At 38.9% G+C, this 26177-nt stretch overlaps 4 protein-coding genes and 1 pseudogene across 4 annotated transcripts in view; 3 read left to right on the top strand and 2 right to left on the bottom strand.

Annotated features, from left to right (window-relative positions):
• nid2a (nidogen 2a (osteonidogen)) overlaps positions 1-9258 on the top strand; it is a 50272-nt gene extending 41014 nt beyond the window's left edge. The window contains exons 47-50 of the mRNA XM_055163163.1: positions 4057-4214; positions 4565-4688; positions 5109-5221; positions 8588-9258. Coding sequence (XP_055019138.1) covers positions 4057-4214; positions 4565-4688; positions 5109-5221; positions 8588-8598 — 406 coding nt within the window. The 3' untranslated portion in view covers positions 8599-9258. The remainder of the gene's footprint in view (positions 1-4056; positions 4215-4564; positions 4689-5108; positions 5222-8587) is intronic.
• A 296-nt stretch (positions 9259-9554) lies between these two features.
• On the bottom strand, positions 9555-12931 carry rtraf (RNA transcription, translation and transport factor). Its single transcript, XM_020917168.2, has 8 exons — positions 12767-12931; positions 12081-12205; positions 11832-11931; positions 11277-11357; positions 11105-11193; positions 10970-11038; positions 10851-10899; positions 9555-10236 (listed from the first exon to the last, which is right to left on the bottom strand). Exons 1-8 carry the CDS (start codon positions 12825-12827, stop codon positions 10082-10084), a joined length of 729 nt encoding a protein of 242 aa, XP_020772827.1. The 5' UTR covers positions 12828-12931; the 3' UTR covers positions 9555-10081.
• Positions 12932-13334: 403 nt separating this feature from the next.
• sap18 (Sin3A-associated protein) lies at positions 13335-14936 on the bottom strand. The gene is made up of 4 exons (XM_020917178.2): positions 14763-14936; positions 14415-14524; positions 13707-13829; positions 13335-13630 (listed from the first exon to the last, which is right to left on the bottom strand). Exons 1-4 carry the CDS (start codon positions 14832-14834, stop codon positions 13474-13476), a joined length of 462 nt encoding a protein of 153 aa, XP_020772837.1. The 5' UTR covers positions 14835-14936; the 3' UTR covers positions 13335-13473.
• LOC110153200 (gap junction beta-2 protein-like) lies at positions 14195-18773 on the top strand. Its single transcript, XM_055163179.1, has 6 exons — positions 14195-14287; positions 17224-17395; positions 17814-17953; positions 18033-18179; positions 18369-18575; positions 18636-18773. The coding sequence occupies exons 1-6, from the start codon at positions 14205-14207 to the stop codon at positions 18706-18708; spliced, it is 822 nt and encodes a 273-aa protein (XP_055019154.1). The 5' UTR covers positions 14195-14204; the 3' UTR covers positions 18709-18773.
• Positions 18774-19667: 894 nt separating this feature from the next.
• Positions 19668-24733, top strand: LOC110153201 (gap junction alpha-3 protein-like; annotated as a pseudogene).
• Positions 24734-26177: the final 1444 nt, after the last annotated feature.

The raw sequence follows: 26177 nt of genomic DNA, 5'->3' as shown, positions 1-26177 counted from the left end.
CAGCACTCTAGAAAGTAGAAAACTGTTTTGAATTTATTAGCGCTATTAATAAATTCAATCATACAGTCATACCAAAGACACACACAAACACACACACACATGTTGGAATTTCCATGCTTTTTGGAGACATTACATTGACTTACATTAATATTGTGAAGAATAATTCTAACCATACACATAGTTATAGTTTTAACCTAAATCTAAACCTATTTTAACCCAAGCTCTAACTTTAAAGGCTATGTAACTTTTTGTTTGGGACACTTGCTTGTTTCTGTGGAGATGTCATTGCTCTGCCTTGAATGTTCCACAGTATGACATTAAACCACTCTACCTTACATTTAGTCAATTGCAGGTGGTCAGGTAGTCTAAAAATACCTAGAAAAAAAGGCATTCTGGCTGTGAGCGTGGTTGCCTCTCCACAGATCTGGTCCGTAACTGTCTCATTTGATCTCCATGAAGATAGAAAGGTATAATACCATACTGTGAAACATTCCAGACAAAGCAATGATATGTCCATGGAGCATTTTAAGGACCCTTCATCATAGAAGTTACACAATGCACCTTTAAACTATGTTGTTAATCTAATAATTTACGGGTTACATCATGGGAACCTGATTTTTGTCCTCATAAGGTAGGCAGGTTAGCATAAACTGAGTGCATACACAGATATTAGGCTCCACATTGTGATAAACACCCATCCAAAGTGAATACTAGAGTCCAGCATTGGTCATCTCTCCAAGAAACCCATCTGCTTTCTATCATTGCAAATACATAATACATGGAGTGCATAAGTGGCTCATACAAATGATTAAAGAGAGCGGTGATAACTTTGTGACGTGTGGTTGGCGTTATTGCTTTGACAGTTTGCAGTTTATTTTCTGTCTGAAGGCCAGGTTTATGTGTACTTTGTCTTTTGTCAGAAAGCCAAGTCTTTAAGGTAATTAGGCCTTTACACGAGTACACTCAGAATGAACTGTTAAACGCCATGTAGTTCTAAGCCTCCACATGTCTTAAATTGAAGCCACATAACAGGCAAATAGCACACTTGAGTAAGAGTTTATAAAAAATATTCTTGAATGTAATGGTATGGGAATATAATGGTATTTGTCTACATTAAAGCAGACTTGTTATTCAAAATGGACTTTTCAGTGGATTTTCAGTGGTACTAACTTCGGCAACATTGTGTAATCATTTTGGTACAAATTTGTAAAAATCTGCAGCTTGCTTGCATGATCTGCAGCTATCTATTGGAGGTGTGCCATAGTACTAGAGCCTGACCGATATGGATTTTGTTGTGGCCGATATGAAACGGATATAATGGGAGTTGGAGCTGCCGATAGCCGATATATTTGCCGATATATTTAGTGATGAAAAAATTCACTGTAAATCTTGAATTGTTTAAAAAACTTAGGTTTGGCTCTAGTGGATTCTAAATTGGGTTTATTTAGGCAACATTTATTGTTGTTCTGACTCTTTACATAATATTTACATACAGTAGATTGGCCTAATGGCATTTTTGCATCACATTCTAGCTACTAGCGATGGGTATTCCAGTTTTTTTTGGAAAACCAGCTCTTTTGGCTCGGCTCACTAAAGCAGCTGGCTCTTTCGGCTCCCAAGCGACTCTTGAGATTGTTTTGTTGCAAGCAAGACTAAACCAGAACTGAACCAGGACTGAAAAAGGACTAAACCCGGACTAAAACAGATTTAAACCATGTGTGAAACAGGACTAAATCAGAACTTAACCAGGTCTGAGTGTCGGGACTCGGTTTCTATCTCTCTCCTTCACTCGAGCCCAAGATTAGTCCTGGTTTATTCATTTTATGCTGAACTGCAGCCAAATATGCACTTTTATTTTTTTATCCTATGCACACGCAGATTTCTGAAAGTTTAGTTTTCAGCCGCTGCTGCTGTCAAACTACGGGTCTACATGCGGCTTGAAGAGAAAAAGTGAGAAAAAGCGAAAACACGGCTCCCAATGAGAAAACATGCTCCCGTTGTTCGCTCTAAGAGCCGCTTCGATCGCGACCGACCCATCACTACTAGCTAGTAAATAAACTACCGCTATTAGCCTTTAGCCGTGCGCGCCGCGGTAATTAATTATATGCATAAATGTGGATCATTCACACGTCTATTCACAGCTCATTTACTTACATATCAATGCAGGTTCAGTAACAAATATACGGCCAATATAGTCACTTTACAATAGACCAATAGAAAACAGCCTGTTTATGTGTGGGAGCTACAGCAGCTAATCGCTAACAAAACCTAAACTAGCTTCAAAGTCGATGTATTTCTAACACTCACCGCTCACACAGGCTCCTCCTCACATCACAAGTCAGCACTAATAAATGTCCTTTTAATCCAGACTCAAACCGATTGTCCGTAAAAAGAATATAAACTCAGTGTTGCGCACCGCTGCGGGTGTAAACAAACACACGTGAGTGAAGTGACGTCACTCTGGGGGTGTGTTCAGGGACAGTACGGACACAGACACAGATAAATTAAACCGCAGATAAATACTGATGCGGAGCCACATATGAGGACATTTATCTGTGTGTAAATTGGATTAAATGAACATAATGTAGAGAGTCTAAGCTTTATAACGAGGTATAACATGCCCACGTGAAATATCGGCCCATATCAGCGAGCATATCGGCCGATAGCCGATATGTCTCCAGGTGCCCATATTGGCCGATAATATTGGCCAGCCGATATCGGTCGGGCTCTACATAGTACATCTTTAAGATAATTTCAATGCTTAGATTTCCTTCACTATCACCATATTTTAACAGACTTATCCTCATTTCACCAGCAGGGGGTGATCATGATTCCACTAAACAGAATTGAAAGTTACGTAATGATTGCTAAGTTAGACTTGGACTTAGACGTAGACAATCTTATTGATCCACAAGGGAAATTATTTGAACACAGTAGCTCACACATCATAATATAATCAAATATAATAACAAAAGAGCAAAAATATAAATGGAAATAACAAATTCAAAATAAGTGTCAAAAATAGCTAGGGATAGAGAGTAAAAATAAAATATAGTAATATAGTAATACAACCTATATCTGGCTATATTCAAGAGGTCATAAGGAGAAACAGTTCGAAGATGAAATAGTGATTGAAATGACAGAGGGTTATCTATTACATAAGGATGAGTTGATGGAGTATGGTACGTATGCAGTCCTCCTGTATCTCTCACTGTTGGCAGAGCTGTAGTGAGAGATACAGGATTACGTTCATACCATACTAATATACTTAAAATAATTCCTGTCGGTCAAAAAGAGTAAAGAAATATCCCCTTTATTCATGACTCTTGCCCGGTCTGACCGTCTCTCTTACAGTTGATTTTTCATGTGGAGTGTATTACCTGCTTCTCCCAGGGGACAGCCCATATGTGCACCATCTTCTGCACATGACACACATGGTACAGCCCACACACACTTTAGCCTCCAGCTCCGCCAATTGTATGCTTCTTCGAAAGTCCGGGAAACCCAACCCAAAACATGAAATGCATCTATCATACACCTTTCATAATGTATGCAGATGAAACAGTATACGAGGGAGAGGAGAGGAGGGGTCATAGGTCGCATGTTGCTTAGGGTAACCTGACCGTGACCTCATCAGCATGAGACAGCTGGTCCCATGTGCTCCATGCTCTAGCACACGTATGTGGTCACATGTGGAAGTGTGTGGTTTTCCTGTTGTCTTTTTGTATTAGCGAGATCTGGGAAGGTGCTTCAAAACATGTCACCTGGAGTCAAAGTGAAAAATGAGGTTGAGACAATAAACACTAATGTCCAGATGAATTGGTATTTTATGTCTCCAGTGCTCAAAATGCTCTGTTCCATCTTATGAAGCAGCAGTTTTCCACTACTAACGTCTAATACTACTACTGCCATTGTACTTGAGAGTTATCAGTACACATCCTTAGTGTTTTAATGGTTACAAAAAGCTGATTCCTGATACTGGATTAATATGTGTTCTTATATCATTAAATACCCATGTTTATATATTTACTACATACATATTAACATTGTTTCCAGGACCTTGTATTGGACTGACTGGAACCGCGAGGCTCCAAAGATTGAGACAGCTTCAGTGGAGGGAAAGAACCGCAGAGTGGTGGTATCAGATGGGATCGGTTTACCCAATGCCCTCACCTATGACTCCTCCACAGGGCAGGTCTGCTGGGCTGATGCAGGTAAACAAAACAAAAGACACTACTATCTTCTATAACGTGCAGATTAATATACTGGTATATTTATTTGAAGGTCCTGTGTTACACAAAATTGACTCTTGTGAGCTTTTAGTCATGTTGTAATGTTGTTACCTTCTCAAAAATATACCTTTAGTTGTGTTTTGTTTCATTCACACGTTTGAGTAGTCCTTTATAATTTGTCTGTCTACATCTCCAAAACAAGAGAACAACATAAATATGCAGGGTTTGTGTGTTAAACATGAATGAAACAAAACACAACTCCAGATACATTTGTAATGAGGAAACAGCAGAAGGAAAAAACCTATGAATCTATACTTTTTTGTGTGTTTTAGGTACAAAGCGTTTGGAGTGCATATATCCAGATGGGTCCGGTCGTAAAGTGGTCCATCCCAACCTCAACTACCCCTTCAGCATGGTTTACTACAGACAACACTTTTATTACACAGACTGGAGAAGGTATGAACATTTCTTATACTTTCTACTACCAATACTACGCAATAACAAATTCAGAAGTACGATATATTGTCGTACTAAATATAAAAGATAAATGATAATATTGAAACCATAAAGCAGAATTATCCCTCAAAAAGTATTCTGAATATTACAATATTGTTAAAAAACATATGAGCTGCAGTAAATACATAACCGAATGAAATACTTTAGTTGTTAGTTTGTATCATAGAAATCATTTATTCAACCTACTTCACCTCAAATATTATCATAACACATAAAAATAATCAAAATGTTCCCACTAGTACAAACATAACCAATACTGACCCTTAAAAATGATCTATCATGTAATGAACAATAAATCAATATAGTATTTATCATGACATGACATGACATTGTTATTAATCATGCATTTGCTTTTTACAGGGATGGGGTGATCACAGTGAACAAAGAGACCAATAAGCTGACAGATGAGTATCTACCAGAGCAGCGTTCTCATCTGTATGGAATTGCCATAGCCTCAACCCAGTGTTTATCAGGTAAGAGCTTTTTACATAAGAGTTGGTGCTAGATCGTATGCTCCGGAGAGATGGTTTAGTGTGTAGGGTTTGGAAATATGTTATGGGTATGTTTATGATTTTGAAATGGTTAAGGTTTGGTTTATATAAGTTTAAGGCCAAGGAAAGCTCTTCTGTCCCTCCCAAACTGACTTACGAGCACTAAGCTTCACATAAGAGTGCATTTCTTGATTTGATAACTCTCTGATCTTTACTGCCCTCTGTTGGTTAGTGTGAACATTGTACCAGCAGACACTACGGTATTTCAACAAAAAGTGAAAACCCCAAAGGTCAAAAAACGACTGTGTTCCATACTGGGTTAGCTGTAATAGTGTATGATTAAGAAGTCTGTATTAATTTTCTGTAATAATTTGGAAACTTTTACGTAGCTTAATCTACCAAGCTGAGCCCTCAATAAGAGGCTTAAAGTAAATCTATGCTGGTAGTCATTGCCTATATAAAAGAGGCTATAGTTCAGCTGTAGATTCTTGCCTTATGTTTATTGCTTTGCCTGAAATGTTCCACTGTATGGCATAAAACATATCTTTCTTATATTTCTTCAATTACGGGTGTTTTTTTGGGTTTTTTTTGCTATAGTAATACCATAATAATAATAAGCTAAGCTGCTCTTTATCTCTAGGGAGGTTGAATGCCATATTGTGAAACATTCCAGGCTAATTGACATCATCGCTATGGAGACAAGGCCTGCCGAAATGTTACTTAGTGCATCTAACAGCAATGCTTTTTAATTATAAATCTAATCATTGTATCTTGTTATAAAGTAAAAGTACTGTATTTAAGTATATATTTTAGATATCTGTACTTTTCTTAAGTACATGGATACTTTTTACTTTTACTTTATTACATTTGAGCAGGTATGTGTACTTTCTGCCCCACTACATTATTGAATTGCACTGAAAAGTGAAAGTGTTTTTTTTATTATTGTTTAAAACCTGCTAAAAAGGCTGAGGGTTTATTTTTAACACATATGTAGTTTGAGAAACCAAAAATATAACAACAAATATACAAATAACCAAAATCAAAATCACTACTTTTGAAGCTGCAAAATACTTTTACATTTTATTCTTTAATACATTTTAAATATGTTTTTTTACTTAGATTTTTTCATGTAATACTTTTACTTGAGTTTTTCTGTCTTTTTTTTTTTTTTTTTTGCTTCAGTATCTGTACTTTAACTTACGTAACAAAACTGAGTACTTCTTCCACCATTGGTAAAAAAGCATAGCATCACTGTGGTTTGTATTGTTTGGAGAATTCTGAATAGTCCAAAACAGTCATCAAACAGCTGGGACCCTCTGCAGTATCCAGCTTTAGCGACTTCTCATCCTACCGCCGCATAGACACAAGTACAATAATTACACCGCTAACATCATGCGTATAAGTAAAACACATAAGTGCAGTCCTCTCTACTTGTACTTTTTGTGTGAAGTGTTGAAGTCTACAGATGTCTGTCCACTTTGCTCCTTTTAACTACAAAGTGCTTCACTGAACACACTATAATCCCCAAAGCGGCACCTTGGATTAGTGTCATTGTCAAACAACCTCACACATACACGCCAAGTCTTATCTCAACATCATGACAGATACCACAGTAGGAATTGTGATAATTGGTGTATAAATTTAAAGGTCCTGTATTACACAAAATTGATTCTTGTGAGCTTTTAGCCATGTTATAATGCTGTTATATCCTCAAAACATACCTGGAGTTGTGTTTTGCTTCATTCACCTATGTTTGAGTAACCCTTGTGATGTTATGTAGTGGTAGTTTAGTTCAGTAAGGATTGGCAATTCCAGAGCGAAAATTATCCAAATGATTTTAGTGAAGGTGTTTGGAGTTTAAGAACACTGTGGAGCACTTCCTGTATTACCATGTGACATCACAAGGTGGAACTTGTGTTTTTTGTTTGCAAGAAGAACTCCTAAATACACAGGATTTGTGTGTTAAACGTGTGAAAGCAACAAAACACAATTCCAGGTGTGTTTGTGATGTGGAAACAGCATTAAAACATAGATAAGAAAATATAATATGTCACTTTAAAAGTTACAGGATTCAATAAAAGCTATATACAAGTGTTACGTTAGCTGGAAGAACGGAAAAGCTCAGTGGACTTCAAAGTCATTCTGTGGTCTAATTCGTACCTTGATGACAGGTCTAAAACATAAGGGCTTGGAATGGCTTGTCAAAGACTTAAAAGGTATTATTTCTGAAGACTGGGACAATACTGAAGAAAAGGGGTGTATGTGTGTGCTTTCTCATTATCGCAGGTGGAAAAAACTAAAAGACAGTACTTGGTGATTCAAAGTGACATTATTGCCATTACTAGCGTCTATAATGACCTCTACCACAATGTAAATCTGCTGTTCTGTACAACTTCCACTTCTGTTTCCTCCAGTGATGTAAGGTAACACAGTAAAAGTAGTAAATACTGTACTTAAGTACAGTTTTAGAATAGATACTTTTTACTTCTACTTCACTACTACACTACACTACAGCAGGTATCTGTACTTTCTACTCCACTACATCTGGACAGCACTGAAAAGTAAACGTATTTTTATTATTGGGTGCTGAAACTGCTGAAAAGGAGGGGGGTTTATTTTGAACATGTTCATAATTTGAGTAAGAAATAGCAGAAATATAACAGCAACAAATAAAAACAACAAAAAATATGTTCAGTTGTTTCTACTAACAAAATGCAACACAAATCTGTATCAGAATCATTTCACTAAGCTTTATCTCAAGATCTCAAAATCTGCACAAAATACTTCTTTTTACTATTTTGTTACTTAAGTAGATTTTTTCATGGGATACTTAAGTAAAAGTACAGATATCAGAGCAAAAAAAAAAACTCAAGTGACAAACTACAAACTAACAACTACTACTACTACAGCTCTTATGTTTTATTACCACTCTGCTTCTAACCCATTTTGCCTAAGTTTAAGGTGCATTGTATAACTTTTCTGGTGGAGGGTCCGTCAAATGCTTTTCTTCATGCAGATGTTATTATTCTGTCTGGAACGTTTCAAAGTATGGCATTAAACCTTTCTATCATCAAACCAGACCAAGTTACAGATCAGATCTGTGGAGAGGCAACCCCGCTCACAGTCAGAATGCCTGCTTTTCTAGGGATTTTTGAGCAATAATACCGCCTGTAATTTAATAAATGTAAGAAAGAGCTCTTTAAAGTCATACTGTGTAACATTCCAGGCAGAGCAATGATATATCCGTGGAAACAGTCAGGTGACAGACAACCAAAAAGTTACAAAGTGCACTGAAATACTTAAATTTGAGCAGGGCATACCTCAACTGGATTATTCTCTATTTCGCAGGGATCCACTAACGCTGGCTTTGTGGTTACTCCATTGGTGCTACAGTTGGGTGACGTCTCCAGGTGGAAGGGCAGCCCGGGCACAGAGGCAGTGCCCAGTGCAGCTTAGAAGGACTTTTTGAAGGAAGCAAGGAGGCTTCCGATGCCCGCTTGACCGTCACAGCAGTTTTACAAAACCCTCTGAATCTGAATCCACTCACCCCTATTCTCGTCTCGAAGATATAACCCCCAATATGTTTTGTAAATTTGTTTTATACCTCAATTCTTAGCTTTTTTTCTACTGTATTTTTGTACTTGAGTTGTTTTAGATTTTATACCAATTACAGAAAGTGTTATTTTCAGAAATTAAGACAAAATGTGTACCATTGATGATGCAGTATAATACAAAGTAAAAAGAGATGAATTAGTTGTTAAATATGACCTATGCAGTTCTATTGTCAGAACAGTCTCAAAAGTAATAGTTATTGATAAGTGATTTTCAATGAATAGTTTGAACAGCGTTGCCTTGTCATTTTCCTGCACTGCTTTTGTATAATTTCACACATTTTGAAGTGTTGTTTGCCAAATTAAATACCAAATATTTTCGACATTTCCCCAGATAACATTTTTATAAGATGTAATATTTATAACAATAAAATGTGACTTGGTAATTCAAGTTGCAGTTTTATTACATTTTGACTCATGTTCTTTTCTTCCCACTGTCTTATGTTTTTCCTCATGTGTTTGATTTTTTTTTTTTTTTACTTCTCAGAGGCTATTTTATTGTTGAGTGAGACCAACATAGAGACCAACAAGCTGAGCAAAAGTAGTGCAGATTTAACATGTCTATAGATATTTCTTTTTAATGATGCGTAAAGGTGCAATGTGTAACTTTTCAGGTGCAGGTTCCATCACCATAACCAATGCAGGACACTTTAATTGCCTTTTAATCAGCCCTAAAACCATCTTACTAAAACTAAACCAAGATATTGTTCAAGGCATGGTACTTTTTATTTACATGGAAATAACATACTTCCAATCAGTGACATACAATTGTACTTTCAAAGTCCACCCATTTTATATTTTTGTAAGTAATTCAAACCAAATGAAATGTAAAAATCATTCCAATATGCATCCAAATAAACAGTAGTGCTAATATGCAACAAGACCTTAAGTGGGGTCGGAAGACATGGCAATTGTAGATTAGCCAAGATTTTATTTCAATATTATTTTTAGTGTGAGGTGTAGAAATGTACATGGGATACCTGGATGCTGCACGGTTACTATGCTAAGGAGTAGCAAAGACAAAATGACATAACCGATGAATAATATGTGAAGAAGAAACTACAAGAGAACTAGTATAAGCAACTGTCACTTCAACGTTGATATTTTGTTGTAAACTTAAACTGTTGCTGTACAAAACAATTTGGCATGAACAAAAAAGAGAAATTTAAAGAAATCAAACTTCTCTTCCTGTCCTTTTGAATTATCATACACACACAGGGGCCCCTTGGTCTCATCTGCCCACCTTGCCCAGGCGGTGGTCAGTCTTGGGGTCAGCGATGATGGCCTGGACAGCAACTATGGCTTCATTGATCTTTGTCTGCAGCTCTCTCAGCTCCTCGATGTGCAGCAGACGCAAGATTTGGGCTGCTTCATTTAGAGTTGCATCTTGAAAAAAAAGGTACAAGAAATATGTTTGAGTATTGATAGGAGTATGGCTTAACGGCGCACTATAACTTTTTGGTTGGGGTTCATCATCTGCATGTTTCTATGGATATGTCATTGCTATGCCTGGAAGGATACACATTATGACATTGAACAGTTCTACTTTACATTTATTTAATTGCAGGTAGTTTTATAACTCAAAAATACATAGAAAAATAGGCATTCTGACTGTGAATGAGGTTGCCTCTTCCAATCACAGTCAGAATGCAGCCACTCTCTGACCTGTAACTTGGTCTGGGTTGGTCTCCATGAAGACAGAAAGGTTTAATGTCATACTGTGAAACATTCCAGACAAAGCATTTTCATAGACAAAAGCATTTGACAGGCCCTCCACCAGAAAAGTTACACAATGCACCTTTAAAATGGACTGGACAGCTTATCAGCTTCATAGTTCATTGCTCATAGTTTGATTAGTCATAAATTGCTCAAGTATTTTTCTGGATATGGTTCTGGTTATAATTTCTTGATCTTAAACATAAGTTGTGCACTTTTCAGTCATTGTTTTGTTTCTAAATAAAGTCAACATTAGAGATACAAATCAGTATCAGGGGACTTACCTCCTGTGTCAAATCCTAATATATGTTTGTCTAGTGCTACAGGAATACCCTAGAGAGGAAAAAATGAGAATCAGAAATGATGCAATTCTTTGATTAAGTTAATTTCAGCCAATATTTACCTCCTTATTCTGGCTTGCTTTGGCTATAGCTTCTGGGGAAAGCCTATCTTGAATCAGAATTCGTATCGCCTGCCACACAAAAAGCACATGCTAAATATGTTTTTCAAAAGAAGCAAAAATGGCTGGAATTCTTACCTTGAGCATAACCAAATAGTCATCGTGCCGCTGAATCTTGAGGATGTTTGCGAGCGCAGTGACTCCTGCTTTGAAGTCTGGCGAGTTACCTGATATACCACAGAATGCACGGAAAAAAACATCAAAATTGAGGGTTTAAGCATGCCTACAATGCAGCTGTGTTCCTACTCACTATCAAGGTTAACCAAGGGATCAGCTGGTTTGTCGCTGTTACTGTTAGATGCTAATGGTTGCACGTTCTTGTACTTTTCCACTGAAGAGAAACACAGATGTAAGGTCAAGAGCTTCAGACATTCAGACATTAGGCTTAAATCCAGTGTGTAACTGCAGCAGTAAGACGAAGGCAAGCCGTGTGAACAAAATGACCACTCAATACTGGTTTATTATCGCCATCTAGTGGCCACTTATATATACTTTTTAGTTGAGGTTGGACATGTGAAGTTGCCTTGTTTGAAATGTTCCACAGTACAGCATTAAAACTTGTCTGTCTTGTTTTACAGTTTACAGTTGTTTTAAAGCTCAAAAACATCTTGAAAAACATGCCTCCATGGAAATTAATTTAATGCTATACTGTTGTACATTCCAGGCAAGAACATCTACATCCACTAGAAAGGTTTCTTCATAGACCAGTATTTTTTAACTCTCATTCAAGGCTAGATGTGGCTGTTTTTCTTAACAAGCATATTTAAACCATTAATCAATAATATGTATTGTTTTAACTTCTTACCATTGTCTCCATATTCATATCTCACAGCCAATCCCAGTAACCAGTCCATTGCCTCCTGACGCTCCTGCACTTCAAATGGACAGTTCAAATCCTGTAAGTACTGCACACATAGATAACACGTTTAGACAGATCATTGAGTGCCCTGCTTTTATTTTTATTTGTGTAAGTGGTATAAGGGCAGGTAGAAAACATACTGATAAAATGCATATAAGACATATAATTTACATTGCAACAAAACTAAGTTACAACCTTCTGGTAAGCTTTAGGCCACTCTGAGCTGGGGATGTTCCTCAGGTTTCCTCTTTCCTCAATCTTATAATGCCGGATCTTTTGGTCCTCAAGCCAAACAATGCAATTCCTGAACTGAGTTTCATCTGTACATGAGAATGAGAAAGAAAAATAAGGGCAGGGTAAGGGTATATATAGGCTATGCCTAATTCACAGACTACATTATACATGCCATTACCAAACTTATTCATAGCCCTGTTTGTCATTTCATTTATACCATGACTATGGTGGCACAGGTGATCCATATTTGTAAAATCTTATAATTTGGTGCATGTCAGTTATTGCTTCGATTGAACAAAAATTATTATGATAACAATATAAGCATGAAGTATAATATGTATAATGTGCATTTGTAGCAATGAACATGTATTACATTACAAACCCGTAAATAATTGTAATCAATTTAGTAACACGTTTTAGTTAATAAATCTGTTTAAAGGGAGGCTCGGATAAATCAGATCTATAACTAATCTCAGACAGGCTTATTTGCTTTCCTGCACCGGAAACAAAATATATTTAGGACTGTAAATTATTATTATTATCATCATTTATTTTTAGTGAGGTGACAGCCCCATGCATACGTGTTAGCCCCGGTATGGATAACATTTACATATGTCTATTTAATGAAAGTACACAGTTCTCCATACCTTTACAATCGAATCCGCCGGGGTTATGATAATCTAGTGCTGTTAGCTTTCTACGAAACATTATTGATTTTCTGGCGTTGATATAAACTCAAACTCGTGGCTAAACCTGAAGCCTTTACTGCTAGCCGTGTTGTGTGCGGTAGTACGCACGCGCAATATTATCAAGTTCTTTTTCTGGGACTTGCTTACGTAGTGCTGCCTTACTGCCACCTGCTGGGAAATTGATGCAACTTATTCAAAATGCAAATGGTTCTGAAAGCTTTTATTTACTTATGTTTATATAAATTATGTATCAAGAAAAAACTTTGTAGATTTTTAAAGCCATTAAAAATTGCTAACTTTTTTGTTTTCTAGTTTGAGTTTTTCTGACTCCAAAATTTCAACTTCAGCAGTACTTCAGTCACACACACAATTAGTCGGTGAGGATAAAATCTTGGAAAAGCAAGTTTAAAACGGAGATAAATCAAAATTGTTGCGCTCTATGCTTTCATTGTGGTGATTTTTATTTATGATATTCTTTGATACCCAAAAGCTTACTCATTCATAACATATACAACTGTACAGAGCATAGAAAAAAGCACTTTTATTACGTGTCACATTGTACAATAAAAAATGAGGCAAAAACCATCAGAAAGAGAAAACAAATTTGAATGTCTTCCATAAACGTGGGCTTGTGTTGAACTGTGGTGTACATATGAATGCTGTGTTTAGAAGGGTCTCATGCGTGTGCTAAGAGGTGGGACCCTGTTGGGAGGCGTGATCGCTATATCCAGATAGTCCCCGATCTGAAACCTCTGTGACTGCAATGTCATGGAGTCATCTGCACCTTTCCTGCCAGAAATGGTGCTACCGATGTCTTTTAACCTATGAGGAGGACAAAAGGTTGTAAGAATATTGAAGATCTGTTTGAACAATGTTTAGTTGCATCAAGGAAGCACACCTGTAGGCTTTGGTCCTAGGTTCTGGAAAGACAATTGCAAAGCTGAAGTGTGTTCCTTTTTTCCTGGCTTCTGGATAGACTTCCTTCACCAGGCTCGTCAGTTCCTTCAAAGTAGCATCCATCCTGAACAGAAATAACCAGACATTAAAGGTCCTATATTGTGCAAAAATGGACTCTTGTGAAATTTCAGTCATTTTATATTGTTACCTCATAAAAACATACCTAGAGTTGTGTTGTGTTTCAATCACACATTTAAACATTTATTATTTGTATGTCTACATCTTCACCGTTCAAAATGCTCTGTTCCACCTTGTGATGTCATGAAATAGTAGTTTTCATGTTAACAGCTATCTTTTACCTTTTGTTTAGTAGAGATTGCCAATTCCAGGGCTGAAATTATCCAAATTAATTCAAGTGAATGTGTATGGAGTTAAAAACACAGTAGAACACTTCCTGTATTGCCACATGACATCACAAGGTAGACCAGATTATCCTCTGATGTGGAGAACTTTGCCTAAACATGCAGGTTCGTGGAGGACCAAATATGCAGAACATGAGAATGAAACAAAGCACAACTCCAGGTAGGTTTTTAATGAAGAAATATTATAACCGAACAAAAAATAGTGTAATCTATGCCCTTTAAATTAGGGAAGGGGTTGACACGGACATATTATGTATTTCATTGTAATAACTGTATACAGATCTCACCATGTGTAAATCTGCAGTTCACTGGACGGTACATTTCCTCTGGCAAACTCGTCTGCCCTGTGGTGTCGGCCGTTGTTGGTGGTAAATACACGAAGCAGAAGAGGGCAAGTCTATGAACAGACAAACCGAAGTCATGCATTATTATTATTATTATTATAGAATACAACCAAGAAAACAACCGGACAGTGCAGGCTTTTCATAAAAGGCATACTAAACTAGCAATATGCGCACTAGTAAAATAGTGTGTAAGTAAATATTTCATTTGTTCACGATAATGTGTTGTTTTGTGTTGCACGGCAGCTAGGGTTAGCATTGAGCGAATTGCCAAACTAAGGCCCTGTACGCTACCTTTTCACGATCGATAGGTTTCTCCGGCTCCTTCTTGATTTCTTCCTGTGTGATGCGCGATTCGAGAGCCATGATTTTTAGTTTTTGGCAATAAAAATCAGCTTATGTCCCGTAAATTGATTGAGACGATGTACAATGGCTCCAGCATGCAAAAAAAAACTAACCGGAATTTCCGTCTGTTGACGACTCTCACGCTGTGCTCAGCCACCATTAGGTAGCGCCCCCTGTTTGTAGGAGTAAAGCATTTGGGGTTTTTAAATATTATTAATTAGTATAATGATTTATTAAATAGAAGCTGGTGGGCGCTGTGGTAATGAATTCATGGGTAACCTGAATACAAAGTTTTTTTTTGTTGTTGTTGTTTGCTGTTTGTTTTTATTCTATGGCAACGGAGTGGTTGGCTACTTTTGTGGCTGCCTGGCTCACAAACTGGGCAGTTTTTGAAACTTTTTATTTTTTGAGCTCAGTTTTTAACATCCTGTCATGGGATTTTAACCCACTAAGAAGAGCAGCATGTGCAGTTCAAAGGACACAAATAAGGGACAGTTGGAATTTGAGCTGATGAGCTGTTTCTCCTGTATCCATGGAGACCATGCAAGAGGCTAGCTAAGGAGCTCGTGAAGGAGCTAGCTATGGACAGGTTGCCACAGTTTTGTTTTGTTTTTTGTTTTGTTTTTTTTTGTTTGTTTGTTTTTTACACCATATGTGGTAGCAAATGTGGCAAAAGATCTTCATAGGAAAAACTTTGAGGCAATGAACACAAGGGGCTGTTGGATTGTGTGAAGTTAACTGTTTGTTTTTCTCGTAACCATGGAGATTGTGCAAGAGGCTATGGACATTTGAGATGCTACGTGCTTTTTGCACCATATGTGGCAGAAGGTCTTCCAGAGGAAACACTTTGAGGGAATGGGCCATTTCATCACACCACACCATTTCATCACAAACACCACAGCAGAGTAAGAGCGAGGCCTTTCCTATTGTGTTCATCTGGTTTCCCCTGGACACTGCTGTGATGCTGCAGGACACAGAGGAGGAACACTTTTGGCCCTCCCTCTCCTCAAACTGCCCTGACACAGGATCTACTGACCCTACCTGACCAGTTCTGAGACCTTTGACTGAGACATAAAGGCCACTGAGAAGTGCAGTGGAAATGTTGCAGCAACATCAACTGCAACAGTTTGGTGCAACAAAACTTGAATTTCCCTTGGGATTAATAAAATATCTGTCTGTCACTCTGTCTAAGAAAATAGTAGTTCAAGAAAATTCTTTGAATGAGACTGCACATTTTATAGAATTGTTAATGTGTATTTATTTACAGATAAACAAAAGGAGGTCTTAACAATGTATTATCTTCACAGACACCTACACTCATATTCATACCTGATAAAAACTCAAAAAGAAGAAGGAAGATATCCATTAATTAATATGCATCAGGAAAAGGTGCTGCTGTGATTCAAAAACTGACTGTATTAGAATCATTTACACCTACGACTTACTATTCTTGCAGACAATATCAATCAGTTCTTGGAATAGTTTATTTTGCTCCCACTCTTCCACAAAAATGGTCGTTAGTGGGATGAAGAGCCCCACTGTCCTGCTGCCCACTCCTGCCACATCCTATTTGTGTCCGAAAACTTCATCTACACTGGGTAAAACTTCAGTGACATTAGTTTAAAAAAAAAAACTACCATTTTGATCTATTATAAAACTAATGTCATAAAGACAGAGATATGGTATTTTATTTTAATGTATAAGTTAAACTAAACACAGCCATTCGCAAGACATAACTATAAATAAACTAGATTTTTTTTTTTTTTATTGTTTTTTTTTTTTATTTGCTTGTTTTACTCAGTTCTTTTTTAGGTATAGAAACAAAGTTGCTATAGTGCTACACTTGAGCTTTCTGTTGATACCAGGAACACAGCGTAGTGTTGTTTCTTCTGCAAAGAGCCCTAGTGTAAAATAATCTTTGATCAACATGTTACTGAAATTGTTTTCAAAATGTATTCTTATTTTGTATTATATCCTTGGTAACCTGGAATGGTATATTTTCCACACTCTTCTAGTTAACAAAATTCACACTTTCTTTTTACAATATGTGTATTTTTATCCTCTACACTACATATACATGAGTAATTCATATAAAATCCATAAGAATGATCTGGGTTTGTATTGTGGTACTGTGGGTGTTTCCGGTGTAATTTTAGTGGCATGGGGTGAGTCCAGAGCAGTTCTTGGTGGGCAGAAGGTTCACCAGTTCACATGAATGCCTTCTCTCCTCCTCTTCATGTCATTCTTTTTCTTCCTTTTGCTATTTTGCTTCATACATTGTCTCCTTCCATTTTCATTGTACTGAATGAATGCAACCACGAACTCAGCATCGGAGCTATGTATCTGCATATTTTGATTCAAACTTTGATCTTGTTATTTTCTTCAGCTAACCTCATGTTTATACTTGTAGGGTGTCTTGGCCTGCCTTATATCTTCAGTTAGTGGGAGCCAACCGCCACTCCACCAGCCTGGGTAAAATCTGGCTCTCAGTGCTCTTCATTTTCAGAGTTATGGTTCTTGTGGTAGCAGCTGAAAGCGTGTGGGGAGATGAGCAGACAGACTTCACCTGCAATACACTTCAGGTAAAGAAATACGCATAAAGAAGACATGTTTTAACTGACTTTTCTAGAAATCAGCATGCGTCACTCAATACCATGACTGCAGTCTTGTCATGCAGAAGATAAACAGTGCCAAAAACAGCCTAGTCTAATATGCTAAGTAAAATGTTTTGGTCTTAAAAGATTGGCATTACACTAAATCAAGCAATGTTATAATATTAGCCTGCCTTGTGTATTGAAACATACCTGTTCTGTGTTGTTTCATTCCTGAACACTTTCACTTTTGTGACAATTCACAGTGCTGACATTTACTGCAAGTTTTGTTAATTTCTATTGTTTTAGCCTTGTTTAAACTGCTTCATTCCACTATAGGCAACCCCTGTTGCATTACATTTGCTACACTGTGTGACCTCTACCCTTCTTTGTTTGATTCCTCTTCCAGCCTGGATGTGAGAATGTCTGTTATGATCAGTTCTTTCCAGTTTCACACATCCGTCTGTGGTGCCTGCAGCTCCTGTTTGTATCCACTCCCACTCTTTTGATTGCTGCTCATGTGGCCTATAGGAAACGCAGAGACAAGAAGCTCTTACAGGTGGGTTGCAGTCATTTCTATCTACACATGTACATGTTGACAGTCTCTTCATTTTTAGGCTTCCAGAAGAGCTGGCTTTCTATCCACCAAAAATCAACTGAGCCAAGAGGAAGAGATGGAGAACCTTAAAAAGAGGAAAGTTTCAATTGTTGGCGCCCTCTGGTGGACATATGCATTTAGTATCGTGTGCAGACTGCTTTTTGAGGGAGGCTTTATGTGAGTTGTAATGAATAATACAATTCATGCATCAAATATCCCACCACATGAACCAGGTGCACTTCATAGACTGCACTGTGATGTTTTAGTTCAGCAGTTTTCTCCAGTCACACTGTTATAGGCCTACTGTTACTTGCAAAAATCTTCAGATTTTCTACCTGCCCTACTACATGTATCTCCTCCATGCAGGTATGCTCTGTACATGTTGTATGATGGATTTCGGATGCCCCGCTTGGTTCGCTGTAACCAGTGGCCCTGTCCTAACCTGGTGGACTGTTTTGTCTCCCGTCCCACTGAAAAGACCATCTTTACCCTTTTCATGGCCACAACAACTTCTGTCTGTATGGTTCTCAACATCGCCGAACTGGCCTATTTGATTGGCAAAGCCATCACAAGGTAGTAAAAATTATGTTTTAAGATATCAATATGTGTCAATCATTACATTTGTTTTTCCAGGGCAATTCTGCAGAGATGCAGAAAGAAGAAAAAGCAGAATAAAGCAAACCCCAATCTGCTTGTCTCAAATTAACATGAAGAGAAAACTTAATTGTCTTGGGCTAATTATACAGAAACCTTATAATTTTACCATGAGACCCTTTCACATGAGATCACATGACATGTTCCACTTTGATGTGAATGTTGATTTTAAGGTATCAATAGATTTTAGCCTGTACAAGTCTGTGTGATTTATTATCACATTGGCGTGTGTTTGTCGCCCTCTATTGGTGGATATATGATTACAGTAATGAGGTAAGGTAAAAATTTTACTTGATTGTATGAGAAAGTAGTCTAGTCTAATGCATGGTGTTTTCAAACAGGCCATAAACAAATAGTATTGCTTTATACGATATGACTCTTGTCACCAGTATATCTCCCAGGTTTCAATTGCCGTCAGTGACAGATGGATTAGGGGGACGCATTCCTTCCAAAATATATCACAGAAAAATAAACAACGCACCAAACTCTGTTAATCATAGGTGACCTTTTTTTTTTTTTTTTTTAGAAAAGGTGCACTATTAGGTCTATGTTCCTCCATCACCTATACTTATCTCACCATTGATTAGGCTGTCTGTAGGCCTCTATAGGGCAATAAATTGTAGTCTTTTTGTTTTATTTCCACAACTATTGCATCACATAGCAAAGCCCTTATTGAACGTGATGCAATATGACATAGGCCTACATTGATTTAGCCACAGTTGTTATAGGTCTTCCTTGAGCAAGTCTATCATGTGCCTCATGTTTTTCCGTTAAAATTAACCCCCCCACCCCTTTCAAAACAAGTGTCATTTATAGCGGAAGTCCTATTTTATCTGAAAAATCTGATTATTTATATGAAGGAATACGTTTTCAAGACCTAATTTCCTGCTTGATTCCGCGTTACCATAACATAGTCATCTCGATAAGACAACATAAAGCTATTTAGGTGTATTTTCAAATTTTACATACTTTCACAGATTGACAATGTATTCTTTTATGATCCACAGTCTGGTCTGTCTCGTGCCCCTGCCCATTAACGCCCTCATTCGCCCCCTCCCCCCGGGCACCCCCTCGCGCGCCCCACGCACGGGACTAGTGTGTGACAGTGGCGGTTGGCCTTGGCCACGGGGGACGCAGCCGCTGCGCTTCGCCTTCGTGGGACAGGATCCACTCGCACCCCTTCAGTACGACAGAGCAGGCTCGATCTGTTCCTCTATCTCTGAGTGAATACTTTCTCTGTCTCTCTCCCGCCCGCATCTCCATCCAACCCCACCTGTAGCTGCCCGGCCGCCCCGGAGGCCGACGAGGTTTGGAGGAGAGCAGAAGACGCTGCGGGGAGGGAGACGTGTTCAGAGGAGAGGGTAAGAGGTGATGCTGCTGACTGATGCTGTGGGTTCAAGTGGGAGGGAAGAGGAGGGATTATCATCTTCCACCTGCGGGATTAGAGGCTCCTCGTGCGCTTCATTCAGCTCACTTACGCGCACGGTCTGGATGGCACTAAACCAAACTTTACAATTCTTCCTAATTCTAGAACACAATAAAATGAGTGATGGTTTCACCATTTTACCAACAGTTAAAGGGCACTGTATACAAGTTTAATTCCCTAGCAGGGAATAGTTGTCTATAAAATTACATTTTTTCTATCCTTGTTTTCCATAGGCCTATTAAAATCTTTACAGGCTAGGCATACCCTACGTTTAGCGTGTTTGAGAACACTGGCATCAGGTTCATACATACATTATGTCACGTATTCTAAGACCTTTTCCATGTAAACTTTAGTTATGTTAGTATGTTTATTTTTAATGACTTTTAAAAAGTTGTCGTTTCAGGTCTGAAAAGTAGAGCTACTTTTCATGTAAGATTTGCACTTGTAGCTCTTCTTACAGTAGAACGTGTTTCTTTTTAATTGTAATATTTGTGTCTTGTTCACCAATACTTTTCTTTTATTTAGTGGGCTATAGTATGGATTTGGCATTGGCTGGTAGCATTTTCTTGTTTCACAGTATCATATTATTTGCATGTGTTTTTGGGAGTAAGTGGCTGGCCAAGAGTTAACTGTTGTGGCTGTTTTAGCACAAAGACCTGTGATCCATCAAAAGCACACTGCAGCCAGGACAATGTCCATCGAGCAGCTTCTCTATTGTCTGTGCCTGACAGATGGTATTTCATCACGTCAACACATCATGTACATGTACACATACCTCAAGTAGAAAAGGCCTCCAATTTAGGGACTGGTTGGTGATTTTTGCTCACACTATTTACTTTTTGGACATCTCATTACCAATAACTGTTTTTAACTGGGTGGTTTGGTTTTGTAGACAAAAATGTGTCGGTATATTTGATGTTTCAGAGTCATAGCCATAGCCATGATAAATGCAGTTTTCTTTATGACTTTTATCTACTCTTCAAAGACCATCAGCCTGTAATAATGGCCTGGTCTGATCCATTTGGTGTACTGTTGTGTAGTTGTGAATGTGTGTGTGTGTATGTGTGTGTGTTTGTGTGTGTGTTTGTGTGTGTGTGCGTGTGTGTGCGCGTGTGTGGGGGTGCGTGTGTGTGCGTGTGCGTGTGCGTGTATGTGTGTGGTTGTGTGGTATCAGTCAATCCCAGGCAAACATTTGCTCTCCTCAGCATTCCGGGGATGTGATGAGTGCAGCATTCAACAGGGACAACCTGTTATCCACTCTTTCACTTCCCGCAGATGGTGGCCTTTGTCTCAGTGTCCAGCCAGGCCTGCAGCAGCCTCACAAATGCCTCTACACACATGCATGCATGTATGTCTGGATGCAAATGGCTATAGGGATAATGTGTGTGGCTGATTTAGTGTCAAATTAAATGTGCAAAACATACATTGGCATTATCAATGAAGCTTAGTGGAGCATCTTTTGTCTCATTACAGGTACAGTTTTGTCCCTGATTTTATGGTCGATGGATTTATCACTGACAAAACAACATATATTTAGTAAGTTTGCATTAATCTTCTTAGCAATGGGGCAAAGCAATACAAATGCAACACAAATTGTTGTGTCTCCCTGGAAATCACATGTTGCTGTCTGCGCAGGTTAGAAAAGTAAAGCATGGGTGACTGGAGCTTTCTGGGGCGGCTGCTGGAGAATGCTCAGGAACACTCCACTGTAATTGGAAAGGTGAGTCTAACACAAATGTGGAATAAAATGATTTTCAGTATAGTAAACTCTTCAAGACATCAAACCCAGTGCAAATCAGTCATAATGATTTCCATATTGTTAGCGTATTGTTGTTGTACCTAACACGTGCTCTAGTATCTGCATAGACAGGTGTTTGATAAATGATAACCAGCTCCTCTGCTCTGTGCTCAGGTTTGGTTGACAGTCCTCTTCATCTTCCGCATCCTGGTGCTGGGGGCAGCAGCAGAGGAGGTGTGGGGCGATGAGCAGTCGGACTTTACCTGTAACACGCAGCAACCTGGCTGTGAGAACGTCTGTTATGACGAGGCCTTCCCCATCTCCCACATCCGCTTCTGGGTGCTGCAGATCATCTTTGTGTCCACGCCCACGCTCATATACCTGGGCCACGTGCTGCACATTGTGCGCATGGAGGAGAAAAGGAGAGAGAGGGAGGAAGAGCTCCGAAAGTCAGGCCGACACTTGGAGGACCACGACCCCCTTTATCACAATGGAGTGGGGGATGGAGGGGGCAAAAAGGAGAAGCCTCCAATCAGAGATGAGCACGGAAAGATCCGCATCCGAGGAGCCCTCCTCAGGACCTACATCTTCAACATCATCTTCAAAACTCTGTTTGAGGTGGGCTTCATTCTGGGACAGTACTTCCTCTATGGCTTCCACCTGAAACCACTTTACAAGTGCCGGCGCTGGCCTTGTCCCAACACTGTGGACTGCTTCATTTCCAGGTCAGAATGACATTTGAACACTTAAATGGCTTGTTGTGGTCTACAGAAAATGAATGTGTATCTATTTGAGTGGTAATCATAATTCTGTTGTCTTTCTCTCTCAGGCCAACAGAAAAGACAATATTCATTATCTTCATGTTAGTGGTCGCCTGTGTATCCCTGATTCTCAACCTGCTGGAGATCTACCATCTGGGCTGGAAGAAGGTCAAACAGGGGGTCAGCAACGAGTTCTCACCCAACTCTGAGTCACTGCTGCTGGGTTCAGATGGCCGAGGGGATGCAGTGACCATGGCAGAGCAGAGCTCTCCTCCTGTGCTGGACTGTTTGCCCACATACACCAGTGTGAGTGAGGTGAATGGAGCCCCAGCTGAGGGCGGCACATACAGTCCCAGTCAAGTGCCCACGGTGATCCCCTTGAATCCCAATACGTCAGCGGCCCCTGTCCCTCTGAAGGGGGACAGCATGATGCTCGAGGCCATTTCCAGTCCTCTTTATGAGAAAGTGAGCATCGGGAGCCACAGTCACATAGCTGCAATGGAGCAGAACTGGAGCAACATGGCACTGGAGCTCCAGTCTTCAGATGGTAAAAACTCCCCCCTCTCTGACCGCCCTCCTGCCCCTTCTCCTCCCAGCTCAGCCTCCTCTTCCCCTCGGCAGGAGATGACCCCTCCACACCCAGATGAAGAGCTGCTGTCCTCTTTCCCCACACTGCCCCGTGATACCCCCCTCAACCTCATCGCACCCAAAGAGGAAGCAGAGAGTGAGGAGGGGGCCTCAGCGCCTAAGCAGCCCCCCACACGACGACTTCACCATAGTCACCAGAGCAGAGATGCACCCGCCTCCGGCTGCCCTCCTGACAGACAACCAGAGGTCCAATCGAGCCAGCAAGCCCAGTATCCGCGCTCGCCCCGATGACCTGGCAGTGTAGCTAAACACACAACACATCACACCATTGCAGTTTTACAAACAGGCCTCGGATTCAGCTCTTTCACGTAAAGGTGCAGTGTGTAGAGTTTAAGGGGCTCGATGAGCTGAACAGAATGTAGCATTCATTTTGTTTTTAATAGCATTTAATCTCACCAAGATACATTATGACTGCTGTGCTTGCATTCTGTTAAGTCACAGAATAGTTCATTGAGAAGAACAATGGACTCTTGTAAACCCACATTGATAGATGTCGTTAATGAACCTGGCCATGTCAATTTAATTTGTTCCAGCTGATCTACAGTTGGTTTACTGCATAGTTTAGCTACATTAGCTATTGTTAGATGGCCACACTTGAATGTAAAGTTCATTTCCTAAGGTGAACCAAAGTCATAAAACATAATATGTACTGTTCAGCTGGTGGTGATGGTGGCTTCCATTGCACCCTTAACAGTAGAAATAACAATCAGACAGAAGCATGTAAGTTTACTGTACTGCACAAGCTGCTGAAATGTAATGTGGGAAATGCTTAGAACCTACACAGTGCACCTTTAGCATTTATACATTTAAATTGCAACATCATTATTATTCTCATTGGCTTTGTTTGTACAAACTAGGTCTCCAACAGCTTCTATTAGTTTGACTGTCTACTAACCTGCTCTCACTTCTCTAAGAGAAGCCAAGAGAACCACGAAATGGAGAATGCATACGAAATATTGCCTTCATATAGGGACATGAGTAAGGAATCTGTAGCAGTTTTGATGGTGGTAGTGATGGCTGGACTAAGTAATGCGTGTAGGAGCATAAGGCAGAGAAAATACGTAATTTTATTAATTTTTTCTTTTCTTTTTTTGCTGGAGGACAGTCGGTGATAGGCTTGCACTTTTGTTCTTTTTCTTTTTCTGTGAGCTGTTGGCAGAAGTGTGTGTCAGTCTGAGTCTCTATGTCTTTATTTCAGCCTGTAGTTTCAATGACGAGGGGGATGCAGCGATAGTTCACTTGTAGAAGTAGATAGGAGACTTGTCTGAGGCAGTCCCACCCTGAGGCCTGGTCCATAGGCTCCACAGGCTGTGTGCACATACATTGTTTTTATTGTTTTTAGAAAAGATACTTTAGTTCATCAGGGGCAACTATATAAAGTCTATAAATATGTAAATAAAGTAGCGTTTATAGGCTACACAGGATGTGTACATGGCACCTTCTGTTTGAAAGTTGTTTCTAATCCACTTGCAAAGATTTGGAGCTTATTCTGACAAAGGCACCACACGTCACTTTATTTAAATTAAAGATCATTGCATTGCAGCTTGGTCAGAGCATTATATCAGTTCTCTTCTGGAGCTTGTGTTTGCAGTGTGTTACTGGACTGTCAAGTTAACCCTCTCTGTTCTGTACATTATCTAGTCATTTTTAGACTAGCTTTAGAGTTTAGATTTCATTTGGGAATACAACAGCACAGCATAATGTGAATGAGTATTATAGGTCTCACTCAGTATTGTTTTATTTCCCCTTTTATTCCTGCCAAAAGTTTACGAAAAGGCTTTTGTAGGTTCTTTGCCTCACAAGAAATTCCCTGCAGCTCTTATTGAAAATGGCCAAGTGTTGAGGAGCAAACAGGAACAGAGACAACAAGGGAGAGTGCTTTGGGGTGAAATTAGTTTTGTACATCTTTATGTTTCTTGCTATGCTTACATTAGTTTTGTATTGCTACTTGAAATAAATAGTATTCAATCCTTTGATATTGGTTGAAGATAAAGTACAAAGAAACTTTAAAGTTTTACATTTCAGAAAGAAAAAGTGAATATTTTTTTAAATTGAAATACTTTTTACACAAGATCTAGTTATATGCTTTTATCTGACTAATAAGAGCACAACTCATCACATCAGATTGTATGTAGTCTTTAAATGTTGAATAGTGGCCCATGTAAATAACTCAGTAACTGTACATGGGACTGGGATGGTACCTAGTACCAAATTTTTACCATAGACCTTACATTGACCATTTGCAAACTAGTTAACCATTCTTCAGGGTTTTTAAACCTAAATATGCTAAAATATGTTTCTACTTGATTAACCAAACTATATACCATATACGCTGCTTGCTTGTCAGATGTTTACAGACTGAAAGATGTCACTGATTCAACCAAAGATACTTGCAAACCAAATGCCAATGAGATTGAAGAAACAAAGAGCACTTTCTAAAGAACACACAATAGCAACAATTTCGATAGCTACAACTATACAAACTGACTATCAAAGCTTTCAGAGGTGTGCGCAAATATTTTTATCCAGGAGCCACTGTTAAATTTTGTTACCGATTGTAAAATGAGGCATATTCATTTATATTGCGGAAATGTTCATAACCTTGTTGTTCCGCACTGTTCATAGTATATTTGATATGTAGATTAAGATTTGCACAGGTAGATAGTTAGACCACTTAAATGATGCTATAAATAGAAAATAACAAAGGGTGTCCTGGGAGGATGCATATTAACATATTTGTTTATTTATGGGAGAAGTGCTACCAATACTGGACTTGAACTGCATAGTGACTCTAAAAGTGACTGTTTTTTCTGTCCTTAAGATGGATTTTTAGATTTTTGGGCCCGACTTTTTCACCATGGATGTGGAATTTTCATGGTTCTCCCAACAACAGCTGAGACATACCCCATTGTGTTGACAAGAGGAATGCTTTGACTCCCAATGTTCAA

The sequence above is a fragment of the Boleophthalmus pectinirostris genome, unplaced genomic scaffold (assembly GCF_026225935.1).
Source record: "Boleophthalmus pectinirostris isolate CB_2022bp ecotype Guang Dong unplaced genomic scaffold, ASM2622593v1 HiC_scaffold_11, whole genome shotgun sequence".
Classification (NCBI taxonomy): domain Eukaryota; kingdom Metazoa; phylum Chordata; class Actinopteri; order Gobiiformes; family Gobiidae; genus Boleophthalmus; species Boleophthalmus pectinirostris.
Note: the sequence above shows the minus strand (reverse complement) of the source record. Positions and strands in the feature narration are given on the sequence as shown.

What these genes read in the sequence shown, in the direction of transcription:
- rtraf (XM_020917168.2), bottom strand. Translation starts at nt 12,827, where the DNA reads ATGTTTCGTAGAAAGCTAACAGCACTAGATTATCATAACCCCGGCGGA. An exon ending in GGCCTAAAGCTTACCAGAAG is followed by an intron (nt 11,932 to 12,080) that starts GTTGTAACTTAG and finishes CTATGTGTGCAG; the next exon opens with TACTTACAGGATTTGAACTG. An exon ending in ATTAGGATTTGACACAGGAG is followed by an intron (nt 10,237 to 10,850) that starts GTAAGTCCCCTG and finishes TTTTTTTTCAAG; the next exon opens with ATGCAACTCTAAATGAAGCA.
- LOC110153200 (XM_055163179.1), top strand. Translation starts at nt 14,205, where the DNA reads ATGTGGAGAACTTTGCCTAAACATGCAGGTTCGTGGAGGACCAAATAT. An exon ending in TCACCTGCAATACACTTCAG is followed by an intron (nt 17,396 to 17,813) that starts GTAAAGAAATAC and finishes TTCCTCTTCCAG; the next exon opens with CCTGGATGTGAGAATGTCTG. An exon ending in ATTGGCAAAGCCATCACAAG is followed by an intron (nt 18,576 to 18,635) that starts GTAGTAAAAATT and finishes TTGTTTTTCCAG; the next exon opens with GGCAATTCTGCAGAGATGCA.
- sap18 (XM_020917178.2), bottom strand. Translation starts at nt 14,834, where the DNA reads ATGGCTCTCGAATCGCGCATCACACAGGAAGAAATCAAGAAGGAGCCG. An exon ending in GAACTGCAGATTTACACATG is followed by an intron (nt 13,830 to 14,414) that starts GTGAGATCTGTA and finishes ATTTCTGTTCAG; the next exon opens with GATGGATGCTACTTTGAAGG. An exon ending in CCTAGGACCAAAGCCTACAG is followed by an intron (nt 13,631 to 13,706) that starts GTGTGCTTCCTT and finishes TCCTCCTCATAG; the next exon opens with GTTAAAAGACATCGGTAGCA.